The following is a 13,756-nucleotide window of genomic DNA, read 5'->3' on the forward strand; positions in this document are numbered from 1 at the left end:
AACTCGAGGCTCAGAGAGAAGGAAATGAATAGTGGAATAAAGTCGTTATTTTTGTGGTTTTTTTGCGCACAAAAAGTATTCTCGTCGCTTTATAAACTTAAGATTGAGCCACTGGAGTCACTTGGACTATATTAACGATGTCTTTAATGCATTTTCTGGGCCAGCAAGTTATAGTGTCTTAGAAGCCTATGGAGGAGTGATCCAGCTCTCAGATTTAATCAAAAAATATCTTAATTTGTGTTCTGAAGATGAACGAAGGTCTTACGTGGTTGGAACAACATGAGGGTGAGTAATTACTGACACAATTTTCATTTTTGGGTGAACTAACCCTTTAACACTTTGCATTTTTTTTAACACTTTATTAAGCATTTCTTACGTATTCTTTAATTTTGCATCTTAATGTTAAGAGATCATTGTTAATGTTTCATTGTGATTTTAGACTTATGTTTACGTTTTAATTATTTGAGTGTTTTCCATGGTTGTGTTGACATTTCTGCCTTTATAACTGAGGGGATTATAATCAGAGGAAGGTTAAGTTTAAAATAAAAATGTTTAAATGTTGGGCGATGTCCCCTAAATTGGCAGCTGACGATGTTTACAGTAAAACATCGCAATGGACGATGATATCGTGGGGTGGGGTTAATTTATAATATTATTATTAAAAATGTGCTTTTTTTCAATAAAATTTCAACAGTAGTAATTATTAGGTCCATAGACAACTAAAAACAAACATATTCAGCAAACAATAAATAAGTTGCCATATAGAATTAACTGTGCAGGGCTTTCACTGTGAGGTTGAGTTACCAACTGATGAACATAAATCCTCTTCGTGTGCGTGTGTGTGAGAGAGAGAGAATGCACACAGTACTTACATCTACTGTGTTTACGGGAATACTCGACTTGGCATTTTGATACATCTCTGTGTTTATTTGGCCGTTTAGGCGCGCAACCGGAGACAAAGGCTACTTTGCTAGTCCGTGTTGCGCTCGGAGCGCGCGCACAGCATCCTGTCAGTACAATTCAGGTCTCTTTCGCGACTTATCGCACTTTTAATATTTCTTTTCAATATAAAGCACATCCTGCTCTTTTCTTTCTCATTCATTCATGTTTCGTTATTAATAACTTTAAACAAAATCGGCAACTGAAATCTGCGCGGATTATCAAAAATACGACACATTTATAGGACATAAAGGGTCTCTGCGGCAAAAATCAAAGTACCCGCGGCCAGCAGGTGAAATGTTTCGAAATGTCGCTTTGCACAGCAAAGCACCCGTTTCAATAAAATCATATATTAAAGTTTATATAGCCTACTTTTACATTTTCGCTGCTGTTCTAAAATGATTTTCGCCAGCTTGACTCCCAGTGCAGGAGCTGTAGGTTACCCACAGAAATGTAAGCTTAGTTGATTGCTGTGGTGACTCGTGACACTCGCGAACAGCACTGAAAACGCACTTTTGCCGGTACAACTTGAATATTATTATTATCATAAACTTTTCATTAATTTTTTTATCGATCGTTTGTTGGTAAAGGGTGAGAGACCTTGCGAGACACATGATTTTTGCCAAAGAGCCAGGTGTGGCTCGTGAGCCATAAGTTCCCAACCACTGGTGTACATGAATCAATAAATTACGTGACCATTTCACGAACTGCCGTGAGACTGGGCTGGTCTGACAGGGTGGGGGGCGTGGCCATCGATGTCGGTCAGCCATCACGATGGACGATATCACCTAATGTAATATATTTGTCTCCTAAAAAATATCAATAATTATCGATATCGACCGATATGAAACACTTATATCGTGATACAGTTTTCAGCCATATCGCCCAGCCCTGATCACTTGTTTGGGTTTTTTTGTTTTTTTTTAAACACATTTACTCAAAATGTTTATAATTTAAGTATGAAAACACTATAATAGTATCGCTGCTTGAATCTTTAAATTCCTTAAGTATCAAGTTTACAAAATGATCTGCAAAGCAAATGCTGAGGGTTAGAAATTTAGAACTAAGTGTAAAACATTCAATGCATAAACAACTGATGAAAGGAAGACAGCAATAGAAGTAGAAGTAGTGCAACTTGAGCATTTACTACATACTACCAAAAATGAAGTATCTAGACTAAAGCTGTGAAACAGACTGGTTCGGGCAGTCTTTTGTGGGTTAAAGAGCAGATGCTCTATTGTCTCGTTTCATTCAATAGCACAATTTCTAAAGCCTTCACCCCAGCGCACCATGAAATCCTTTACAGTGTAAAAATAGACAAAATTCCTTTATAAATGTGGCATATTTGATCGGCATGCAAGAACAACAACCTCAAACTAAGACTGCTAGTCACACGTCTTGCACTCAAACCGCCTCTTCGTGCTGCTATTTTCTTACACTATAACTCTACCATCAAGTTCGGTCATTAAACACTGGCTCCATCACGAGAAAGCCATTTTTTATTTTTTTTTCTGTTGGAACAAACAGAGTTATTATTTTTCAGCCTGCTTATGAGCAGAATGAAGCAAACTGACTGTACGTGTGGAGGGAAGGCTGCATACTTTAGCATGAACACAACCCTAAATTACCCACGGGTCTGCGTCTCCCATTTACAAGTTAAATCAGCATTGGCGACCACGTCCAACGTACCTTTTAAGTATTTGTTGAGGATGTACTGAAGCCCATAGAAGACCGTCTTGTCGTATTTGACTTTTCTGAGCTTGGTAGAGTCTGTCCTCTTCTCACGGCACTCAAAGTACGAATACACCTTACTAGTGTTGGGTGGGTACTGTTTGTAATGCGTGACCTGCGAGAAAGAAAAATTAATATTATATATTCAATTCATAAAAAGCGAGATCCAGACAACAACATCTGCTGGCACTGCTCTGTTGAATTGGCAAATATGGTAATGGATGTGAACAACTCTGTGTCAACACCATTTCTTGTAATTCAGACTGATCCTGGGTTTGACTCTAGCTTGTCTGCCAGACCTCCAGCACCAAATTACACACATTATTAGACAGACATCACTGCTATAATTGTGTTAAATGTTGAGATGCAGCTCATCCTACACAGTTTATGCTACGGACAAGAATGATACCGCAAATGATGCAGCTTCCTAAAAAGGGGTGGACTTTGGGGTGTGCAATATCATGATTTTAGATCGTGAATGATTAAATGTATCCGAGAGAGACCGTAGTATCGTGTTACAGAGTTGCAGTTCTGACGCCCATCCCAAAATACCCCAAAACGCAATGTACATTAGCATCATACGTTTAGCAGCGCTACTGTAGGGTCATGCACACGTGACTTTGCACTTCTTCTCCATCACGCAAGTTTATTATTTGCATTATAAACCATCCAGATACAAACTCTGCCGTCGGTTAATAAAGATCCGGCTCGATTGGACTCTTGTCTATTAAAAGTGTTAAAAAGGAGGACAAAACAAGCTTTTAATGTTGTTTATATGTCTATGTGGTAATGCTTTTAGACAAACCATGTGCTAATTCATAAGTCAAAACCATTGCTGACATTATTTTCTCCTTAAAACTCAAAAACACGGTTTGAAATCACTGGTGTTTCTGACGTCACAAACTACCTTGTAAGCAATCAGATCAACGTGTGATCGTCAACGAGTGGATCTCTGAGCTGAGTGAGTGAGTGGAGGCGGGGGCTCATTTGCATATTCATAGAACCGCGAATACTAAATGAGGCAAGGGTGTAGTGTGAAGAAGTGTGAAAACATTTAAATATGAGAGGACCATTCTTACACAGTATTGTGCAATAAAAGGCTGTAGTTATGTAGGCTATTTATTTGTTGAATATCTGTTAGCATAGCAACAACCTCACAACAGAATCATGGTGGTATTTTGCGCAAGCAACGTTTTCTTGAGATAATAAAATAAAAAAAATCCAGTTTGCCCTCTTGCTCTTCAAAGAGTTGTGATATAAATACACCCTATGCCGAGAACGTGACTACAGTTACACAAGATATCAAACAGACAACCTACTTAAGCTCACTTCTGATATTTTGTGCATGCTGACCTTTCCCTGGCAGTTTTTGGCTGTTCTCCTGTGCACAGGCCAGCCTGGGAAAGGTTACACACTCATGGCTTTGCCTGACAGCTACAGTGGCTGTTCCCCTTGCACCCCGAGGGTGAACTTCAGGAAGCTCTTTCTCCCAAAGGGCAGAAGTCCTTGTGGAGCAGCAGCCGTGGAAGTCCTGGACTGGATGCCCTTTCCCTTCTGGAAAAGACCGTTCATGTGAACAGCTGCATGCGGTCCAGGCATGCGCAACAACTGGCTGTGTGCACGGAGGACATGCCACAGAGTTGGCTTCAGATCAAGGAAACCAGCCACGGATTCAGCCTGGGAGGTTGTTGTACAAGCAGTCATTTTAAGGTGTGGCAAACTGAAATGAAAGTAAAATATCGTGAACAAGTTGTAAAACTGAACCATCCAGATCTAATCTGATGTTCCCAAGTGGACCCATTAGTCAGAAATGAACTGAAATCTCCTGGAGGCTCGGCGATTAACCATAATTTATTTTTAATTCAATTTTGGCTTCAAACGCATTATGAAAACACAATAATAGAGATTAAACGATTCCTTTAAAGCGGTACACTTTTGGCACTCCTTAATGTACACATCACTCAAATTATGTGACATGACTGTCGTTAAATGCGGTATAATGGTGGGACGTGCTTGATATTAAAAAGAGTTATTAATCTCAAGCGGCTTTCTGTGCACGAGCTCCGAGATGGAGCTAAATCGGCTAAATATGCAGACAAGCGAAGTATTCCTACTTTGGGTTTCGGATAAGTGCCTAAACGGTCAAATACTAATGAAAATAAGGCGAGTATTGTCATAAACAGAGGCAGTAATGTCTCAAGTGAACATAGAGCTAGGAAAGAAATCGGATGCGTGTCAGTATATTGGATCCATGCATTTGGTCTTAAAGGGACAGCAGCCTAATATATCTGCTGCCGTCTCTGTCATTAATGTTAATCTAACAAAAGACATTACAAACTTTGATGTGAACACATGTGAACATGATTGAACATAAAATTATAACTATAAAAACTGTATATTTTACATTTATTTCAATTAGGATGACAGTATCAGATTCATTATGTCATTTGCAATGCTTCATGGGAGTGGACGGACTCTGCTGAACTCTTGAACACTCCTTCTTGAGCTTTCTATAGAAGTATATATGACCACTGAACAATCCTGTGTGCTCTATTACTCTGACCTGGATGTTACTCCATCTATATTCAAACATGAAATATTAACCAAGCCCCTCTTTAGTTCCTGATGTAATTTTCTTCCTTCCTTCTCACCACCTCTTGTTCTAAATGTCAGTTGCTTCTACAGTTTCATGCTGTTTCTATATGAGCCAAAACTGTGAATGGAGTGTAAACGTCAAACAAGAGTAGCATCACAAGTAGTGGTCGAACGATATATCACCAAGGCCGATATTTGGCATTTTTTAAATATCGGCATCGGCCGATAAGTATTTCTGATTGGCCGATGTGTTGGAAGCGGGACTTTTATTTTGACGGGCGGCGCTGAGAAGAGAACGGCAGCGTCTGATCACACAGCGCTCACTCACATTCTCCGTCTTAATTAGTTTACGATCTCTGTCAGTCATATCTAATACTTTGTTAGACAGAACTGGTAAACAAAGAAAGTAAATGCTATGCGAAAAAGTAAAGCGTTTGCTTTTATATTATTTGTTAAAGAAAAGGCAAACAATCAGGCTAAAATACTTTCTCATTTACCGTCAACGTTCAGCAAATGCGCATCTACGTCATTTAAACAAATCTCTGAATATCTAATAAACATTTAATTTCACAAACCTTGCAGATTTAATCGAGTCCAGCTGTGATATCTTGTGAAGTGTGCATTTGTAGCCGGCATAAACTTGTTACGGAGAGTGGCGGTGCGAAGTGAGTGAATGCGAACAGAAGATCAGCTTCACAGGAGACGCGATCGAAAAACTTTAAATCCTTCTTTTTTAAATATGCTGTGCTATATCCAGTTGCCCACTGTGTCATATTCATATCGTTTTCACTGTGTGCTGTATGTAAAATTAGCGTTACCTTGTCTTTATTTGAAAAAATATGATTACCAGTGCGCATGAAATGACCAGATTACTGTGTTACAGTGTTTACTTTCTTTTTATTCACATATTTTTAAACAATTAGCCTACTTTATTTGTGAAAAATACTGTCATTTGATTGCAGATTCAAGAAGTTGCCATCTAAAGTATAAGCATGTTTATTTTAAAGATTCGTTTTCTAATTTATTTCAAATTTATTAAATAAATAAATAAATATAAAAATATCGGCTTTATATCGGCCATCGGCCACCCTGCTCTCTAAGATATCGGCCATCAAAATCTCGGTCGACCACTAATCACAAGTTTATAAGCAGAGCTCATGGTCTGACTTAAGCCCTATTCGCACTGGATTAGTATTACACCGTGTCCTAACTACATGCGACGCCGCGCGCTAAAAGGTTGTTTTCCATGTTAATCAAGAGTGTGTGTCCTAACCAGCCGCGACGGCGACACGCGACGATTCTATTTTAGAAACGGTTTCTATTTTTCTGCGACATCGCGCTGGAACAACAAACACAAAGTGTGGCGATGATAATCTCAGGTGCTGTTTATGTGCTTTATTTAATGTTAAAAGCGTGTAATGTGACTTTGAATATCATGTAGTGCTCCAGCTTTGTAGCTGTAAAAGCAACAATGGAAAATTCACCTCAGATATTAAAATTAAACAAATGGAAAAAAGAACGTTCAAACTGTGAACAAACAAGTGTATTCTTTGACAAAGATTGATTTAGTAACTCAGTAGCCCATGTATTTGAATAATGTTTAAATGGTGTAATATTTGTGAATTTGATTATGTAGCTGCTTATCCATTTTCTTGCGAGTGCCGTCAAGATTACTCTCTGGTGCTGCGAGACTCCGCCCACACGCTGTTCTGATTGGCTGACTCCGCCCACATGCTGTTCTGATTGGCTGTGAGTTTTGACAGATTTTGACGCATCTCGTAGTCGCGTCGTGTCGCATCTAGTGTGGACAGACAAATTATTTGTTGCTGGAATCTTATCGCAACGCATCTGGTTAGTACACGGTGTTATCTGTTACCTCGTGTGATTTAGAAATTACCCCCCCACATCTGAATTTCGTGTGGCGCATTTGCACGGGATAATTCGAATTTACTGACGTATCCCCCGGATGTGATGTCAATAGGCTATAGACCTTATGCGCCAGAGAAACAAGGGCGCCGCCATCTTTAGAATATCGTCTTTGAACTTCCGTTTTTGCAGTCGCTCTGTATATTTCTATGGTTGGTTTGGGGAAAAATGACACAGACGCTATCTATCTATATCTATCTATCTATCTGTTACATAAATTGGTTGTCTGGGAGGGTAATGGTTTGTAAAAGTTAAAAAATGTTAACATAAGATATCTCTTTAAAAAAATAAATAAACATATTTAAATCTTTTTAAAATTGACTTTTGCAAATAACCTTTGTTAAATTTATAGAAGTATTTGTTAATATTAATGGACCAGAGCTTAAATAGTTTTATTTTTTAACTAACAACTAAAAAAAGATTTATAAATACTAACCAATATATATATACATTTTAAATGGGCTTTTTTTATGAGAAGTTTTTATTTCTATGATGCATTTATTGGAGAGAATAATCCTGTCAGACGCACCACTGCTGTGAACGCGCGTTCACGTAAACACAATTTAAACAATGTATTATTCAATACATTACTTCTATATAATTATATATTAAGTTGCTCAAGCAAGTGGTAAAATATTTAACCATGTAGGCTACTTATATTAAAATCTTTTGTATTTAAATTTTAATACAATAAATCTTGCATGTCACAAAGAACTTGTTTTTCCACCTCCACGATTAAGACGAGTGTTGTTCATTATGTCGCCTTGTTGAGGTAAATTGTAGTTTTCCTTGCTTTAACTCAGTCTTAAAGTGAAAAAAGTAGTAATTAATTAAATAAATTTATGGTGAGATTACTACATTTTATTTAATTAATCGCACTTATGGTGAAATTACTACATTTTCAGGTCAATCGGTGTTCATTTTGACCACGAAACATGCGCTGTCACTTTAATTCAGCGTTTGCAGCACAGCAGAAATAGACTCGGTGCAGAAACGATCTCTGCACTGCTGTATACGCACCGCAACTGGAACAGATCATCGACGGACTGCATCCTCGTGCAGTGTGAAAGCTCTGTTAACATGGGTACGGAAAAAAATACTCACCGCAAACGAAATATATGTGAAACGGGCGTTAGACTTGGAGCAGGAGAGCTACTCCGGCTGCTACTCGCAGTAGAGCGAGTGTTGCCATCTTCAGTTCAGCGACACATTTCCAGCCGCGCGCTCTCTGTCCGCTAGTGCTCAACTGTATGTGACGCAAGTGTTTGTTTGTGTGTGAGTGCGCGCACTCATTGGGATAATTGTAAACACAGACAGAAAAGACATGCCATCGTGGAAATAAGATAAATAACATATTACTTAAGGGCCATTTAGGTTTTTTTTTTAATATAAAATAACAAATTGTAATCTGTCGCTATAAAGAAAATCAAATCAAATTTACTTGACCTCCAAGGGGGGCGGGGGGAGCCGTTAGGAGGGCGGGGCGCCCCCCTTATATAATGGTAGGGGAAACACTGTAATTAATGTAAAGTTAACGAAAGTGATCATGAGGATTGTAATGTTTAAAGCAGATGTCTTAACAAATGTCAGTCGACCGGGAAGATTTTAAAACGAGCCATTCATTCATAAACAAGCAAAATCGCTGTGAAAATACAGACCGGAAGTCAAAAGACAACGAGCGCAGCGCTGAAAAGGGGCGGGGCTACATAAGGTCTATAGCTTGGGAATGTCTTGTCGTTATAGATCTAGCTGTATGATATATCATAAACAGAAGAATGTTCCTTACCCGCATGCTGCTATACATGTCGTCCATCTCCATCTAATCATTTTTGTCCACTTTTCTAATGGTTTTCACCTCGGGGTGTTCGGCGAAATATGGTAGGGCATTTGCGGGGGAATTTTTACTTTACAAATGAAAGACATGGCCGATTCGCACGGGATTAAGATCACAGACAACCTCCGCAATTATTACAAATGACCACCAGGTAATACTAATCCAGTGTGAATAGGGCTGTCAACAGTCCTGAAAGAGAACAGGAGAAAAATCTACTCATTATCAAGAGGACACAGAGAGCCGACTGTAGTGTTGACTGAATAAATAAGGAACAGCCAGCTCTTTTCCACACGTGATCTATGACCCTCCAATGACCTCTGGAGGACCCTGAAGTAATGAAGCGTCCCTTAAAAGGCTAAATGAACGTGTCGTCAGCCTCAATGCAAAACACGAGCATCCTATTACATCCGCGGTGGGAGGATAAAAGACAAACGCATCCACTCCCGTTCTCCAGCAGCACCGAGGAAAGAAAACACTGATTAAACATAGATGAGGAACATATCCACAACATAACAGACAAAACAGCAGTCAACTCTCAAGGACAGAGCGCATCGGGACCAGGTGAAAAGTCAAAGACACAAACAAACAACTTCAGGACTCAGTCTACAGAGTAAAACTTGCTTACAAATGACATTTTAAAGATTACGAGGTTATGAGACACTTCCTTCTTATCATTTCTTTAAACCGAACACTTTGTTTGCGTCACGTGTTGGGACACGACAGCTGTTTCTTATGATACAGCATCTTGCAACATTACATGGCTCTTAAAGTATAATAAATAAACTGTATTAACTTTTAAAACACTGTGAAACTGGTGAATGTGCACATTTTGTTTTTCATTTTTGTCCAAGAAATGTGGGGATGCATGCCTGACCCGAGTTTAACACACTCAAACAATAGATTGATAGCATATATATATATATATATATACAGATATATACATATCTGTTAAGCAGAAAGGCTTTTCATTTCCACCCAGCACAAGTCATTTAGTTAACCCAGATTTAACCTTTCATTTCTATTTCTATTTATTTTTCTGATCAGACTGATGCCCCACAAAATTGCCACAATATTATTACGGTTTAAACATTTTAAAATTAGGTTTTGTTTACACTAAATTGAGTTTTCTTCTTTAAGTTTAATGTTTAGTAGGTTTTTCAGTATATTAAGTTTTTGGGCTGCCAATATTACAGGGTTAATTCACCCAAAAATGAAAATTATCCCATAATTGACTCACCCTCAAGCCATCATAGGTGTATATGGACGTTACCGGAAGCCAGTAAAGTTATAAATATGGATATTTGTCTTACAAAAACGCATCGCTTCGCTTCAGACGGCCTTTATTAACCCCATGGAGCCGTATGGATTACTTTTATGATGGATGGATGTGCTTTTTTGGGCTTCATAAACCTTGAAAGAGTCAGGATATTATTTAATATAACTCTGATTGTGTTTTGGCTGAAAGAAGAAAGTCATATACACCTAGGATGGCTTGATGGTGAGTAAATTATGGGATCATTTTTGGATGAACTAGCCCTTTAATGCATAAACTAATATTAATTAATTACATTTTACAACATTATGTGTATCCAGGCTGTCTAGTCCCAGATATAAAATACGAAATCTTTACAATACCGTGCATGAAAAGTATTTTCTTATATATCATACATTTATAGAAAACTAAAACTAAGTTATAGTATTATATATAATAGGTTTTCGTTTATGATATTAACACTGCTTCAGTACACATATACAGTAACGTTACACATAGTGCAGATCTATGCACTTCATTGATCATACATATTAGACATTAGACATCAGCCTGCATGTACAGTGCAGTCAAAATCAAAGTATATACGACACATTTAATTGTTTTGCAATACAATGACACCTAAATATGTTGGTCTTTCTTTTACAAATATAATCATCTAACGTTCAGTAGAATTAATTTAGAAATCCCAATGTAACTTAACTCAAATTGAGTAAATCACACCGGTGACAACACGATTACAGAAAGGTTAATACAGGTCTAGTAGAAGGTTAGCAGCACAGATATCATTCAGAATGGTTATAATAAAATCACGAAACACTGGGTCTTAATGAACTTCATCTAGTTTCGCAACATGAATCCATTTCCTGAGAAAGCAAACGCTTTCAGTTTTGCTTTTGAAAAAAGAAAGATATCTCCCCTCAGGACCTGCGCGTCTCGCCATTAAGGTGTAACACACTGTTTTCTGCTTAAATTCAGCCATTACTGACATAAACACTCATATATTCTCCTCAGAGAAATAAAGATGCGAATGTACCTGTCGTCTCTCCTCACACACATTCGGCCTACCGACCTGACTGACACCGACTCAACCGTTAACGGCCTGAAGGATGAAACCACCTTCATTTCTCGTTCCCTTTCCCTCGTTTTCCTCTCGGTCACGGGCTCACCGGTGTGTAACCCAGACTCTCGGTTTAGGATCTTTGCTCACCTTGTAGGAGTCAGTGGCTAGTAAGATGTTGAAGTCCACGGCGCCTGTGTGCTGCTCCATCTTCCCCTTGACGTGACTGGAGTCGCGCGCTACTGTCAGTTTCTGTTGTTCCCTCTCAACCAACCGCCGTTGATGAGGAGGGTGAGTGACGCCATCAGAATGGGCGGGACCGAATGGGGTGGACTGGCCAATCAGTGGATGAGGAGAGCGGAACGTCATTGCAGGGAGTGAGGGGTGTTTTTTTTTTTTTTTTTTTTTTACTTTCATAAAAGCTCACAATGTCATTTAACATCAAACATAAGCCAAACATAATTAGGGAAAACATATAACAGATCTTACACTGTACAGAGTAAAACATTAAATTCTACAAATTATTTTCTTTCAATATATAAGAGATGTTTGAAGAGAGGCTTGGTACTTCTTTTTTTTTTATTAACATTTTGCAAGAAACAACAATTAACATTCATTTCATAAACATAAATCCTACTGACATTTGAAATTAACATTGAGTAGAACAATTGACTTTGTACGAGGGACATTTACAGTATTGACATTCAAACAGTAGGAATATATATATATATATATATATTAAGAAAAGCAAAGAAATAAATTTGCATTACTTTCGTTTTGACTCAGGGGGATAGAAAGATCTAATTTAAACATGTCTGTTCATTTAATATCTGGGATGTTTTAATTGCTTTTTTGTTTCTTTTAAATGTACATAGGGAATCGTGAGGCGTGGTACTTATCAGAAAGTGAATGGCTGAATCAGAAAGAGATTGTTTATCAGAAAGCCCGTAACTTTATGTTTTGCTTTACCATTTACTATGATTGTCCTAAACAATATAATTTTACATTATAGAATTATCAATTTTTCATTGTATATATTAGTATATGTAACCCCTTTGTTTTACTTTTTATTTTCAAGTGGTGCCATAAAATTTTATTTTGAAAAGACATTTGTGTAAATTATGGAACTACCAGTGCACATTATATATTATTTCATTCTTTGATGTGGATCGTTGAATGTCTATGCAATTTAATTTTAATTTCTGTTTGAGACATGTCAGTGGGATGGTTTTGGTTTATTGTTTTCAAACAAGATAGCCCTATCTATGAAGCAATACAGATTATAACTATATAGCTATACAAACGTTATTTTTAGCCAATATGTTATAGTTCAATTTGATCTAGTCAATAAAATGATTGGCATGTTCTGACCAATCTCTGGACGAGCTGATAATGACGTCAAGACAGGGCCCACCACCTCAAACTCAGCCAATCACAGGGCTGTTGTAGCCGCTCTCTGATTGGCCGTGCGAAAGGCTGTGTAAATGACGTCAGTCCTACAGATCATTGACTGCAGTTTCATATAACCGACAGAGGGGGAGGCGTTATTAAATAGTAAGATTTCTAATCTAGGTTAAATACCCATTGGCCTCAGAAAGAAATTAGTAAAGTCTACTGTTTTTTTGTTAGTTCTTTTTTACAAACATAAAAAGTTATATATTAGTAGACTGTCCTGTTGTGTAACAGCAAGGAGCCAGGTGTTATGTAATGATTGTAAAATCTTACATATATGGCTAAATTGTTGCTGAACCAACCAACCAACTCGAAGTTTCTTTCCATAAATTCACACTCTCATTCCATAAATTCAAGTTTCATTCCATATATTTAGTTTTATTCCATATATTCAAGTTTCATTCCAAATATTCACACTCTCATTCCATATATTTAGTTTCATTCCATATATTCAAGGTTTTAATTCCAGATATTCAAGTTTCATTCCATATATTCAAGGTTTTAATTCCAGATATTCAAGTTTCATTCCATATATTTAGTTTCATTCCATATATTCAAGTTTTTATTTCCATAGGCTATATTCAGTTTCTTTCCATATATTCACACTCTCATTCAATATATTCAAGTTTCATTTCATATATTCAGAGTTCCATTCCATATATTCACATTCCCCCATATATTCAAGTCTCTTTCTGGACTTTCATTCCATATACTCAAACCTCATATAATAAATACAATAATTTTCTGAACGACATATCCAGTATGTACTGTATAAATGTGTGCCTGTCTTGTAACACACCACTAGAGGACACCATTGCACAAATAATGTAGGCGAATAAAACGTCTCTAACATTGACAAAATGTTAATTGTTGTATTGTTGACATGTAAATAACTAAATAAAAAGTGAAAATAGTGATATAAAATAGTGATATAATAATGTTTATAAAA

At 37.4% G+C, this 13,756-nt stretch overlaps 1 protein-coding gene across 1 annotated transcript in view; it reads right to left on the reverse strand.

Moving 5' to 3' along the window:
- nampt1 (nicotinamide phosphoribosyltransferase 1) overlaps window positions 1–11,739 on the reverse strand; it is a 32,865-nt gene extending 21,126 nt beyond the window's left edge. Inside the window, exons 1-2 of the mRNA XM_084407256.1 lie at window positions 11,506–11,739; window positions 2,629–2,785 (exon numbers count right to left, since the gene is read on the reverse strand). Of these exons, the coding sequence (XP_084263382.1) occupies window positions 2,629–2,785; window positions 11,506–11,724 (376 nt within the window). The 5' untranslated portion in view covers window positions 11,725–11,739. The remainder of the gene's footprint in view (window positions 1–2,628; window positions 2,786–11,505) is intronic.
- Between the last annotated feature and the right edge of the window lie 2,017 nt (window positions 11,740–13,756).

This window comes from Rutilus rutilus, assembly GCF_951802725.1.
Source record: "Rutilus rutilus genome assembly, chromosome: 4".
NCBI lineage: Eukaryota > Metazoa > Chordata > Actinopteri > Cypriniformes > Leuciscidae > Rutilus > Rutilus rutilus.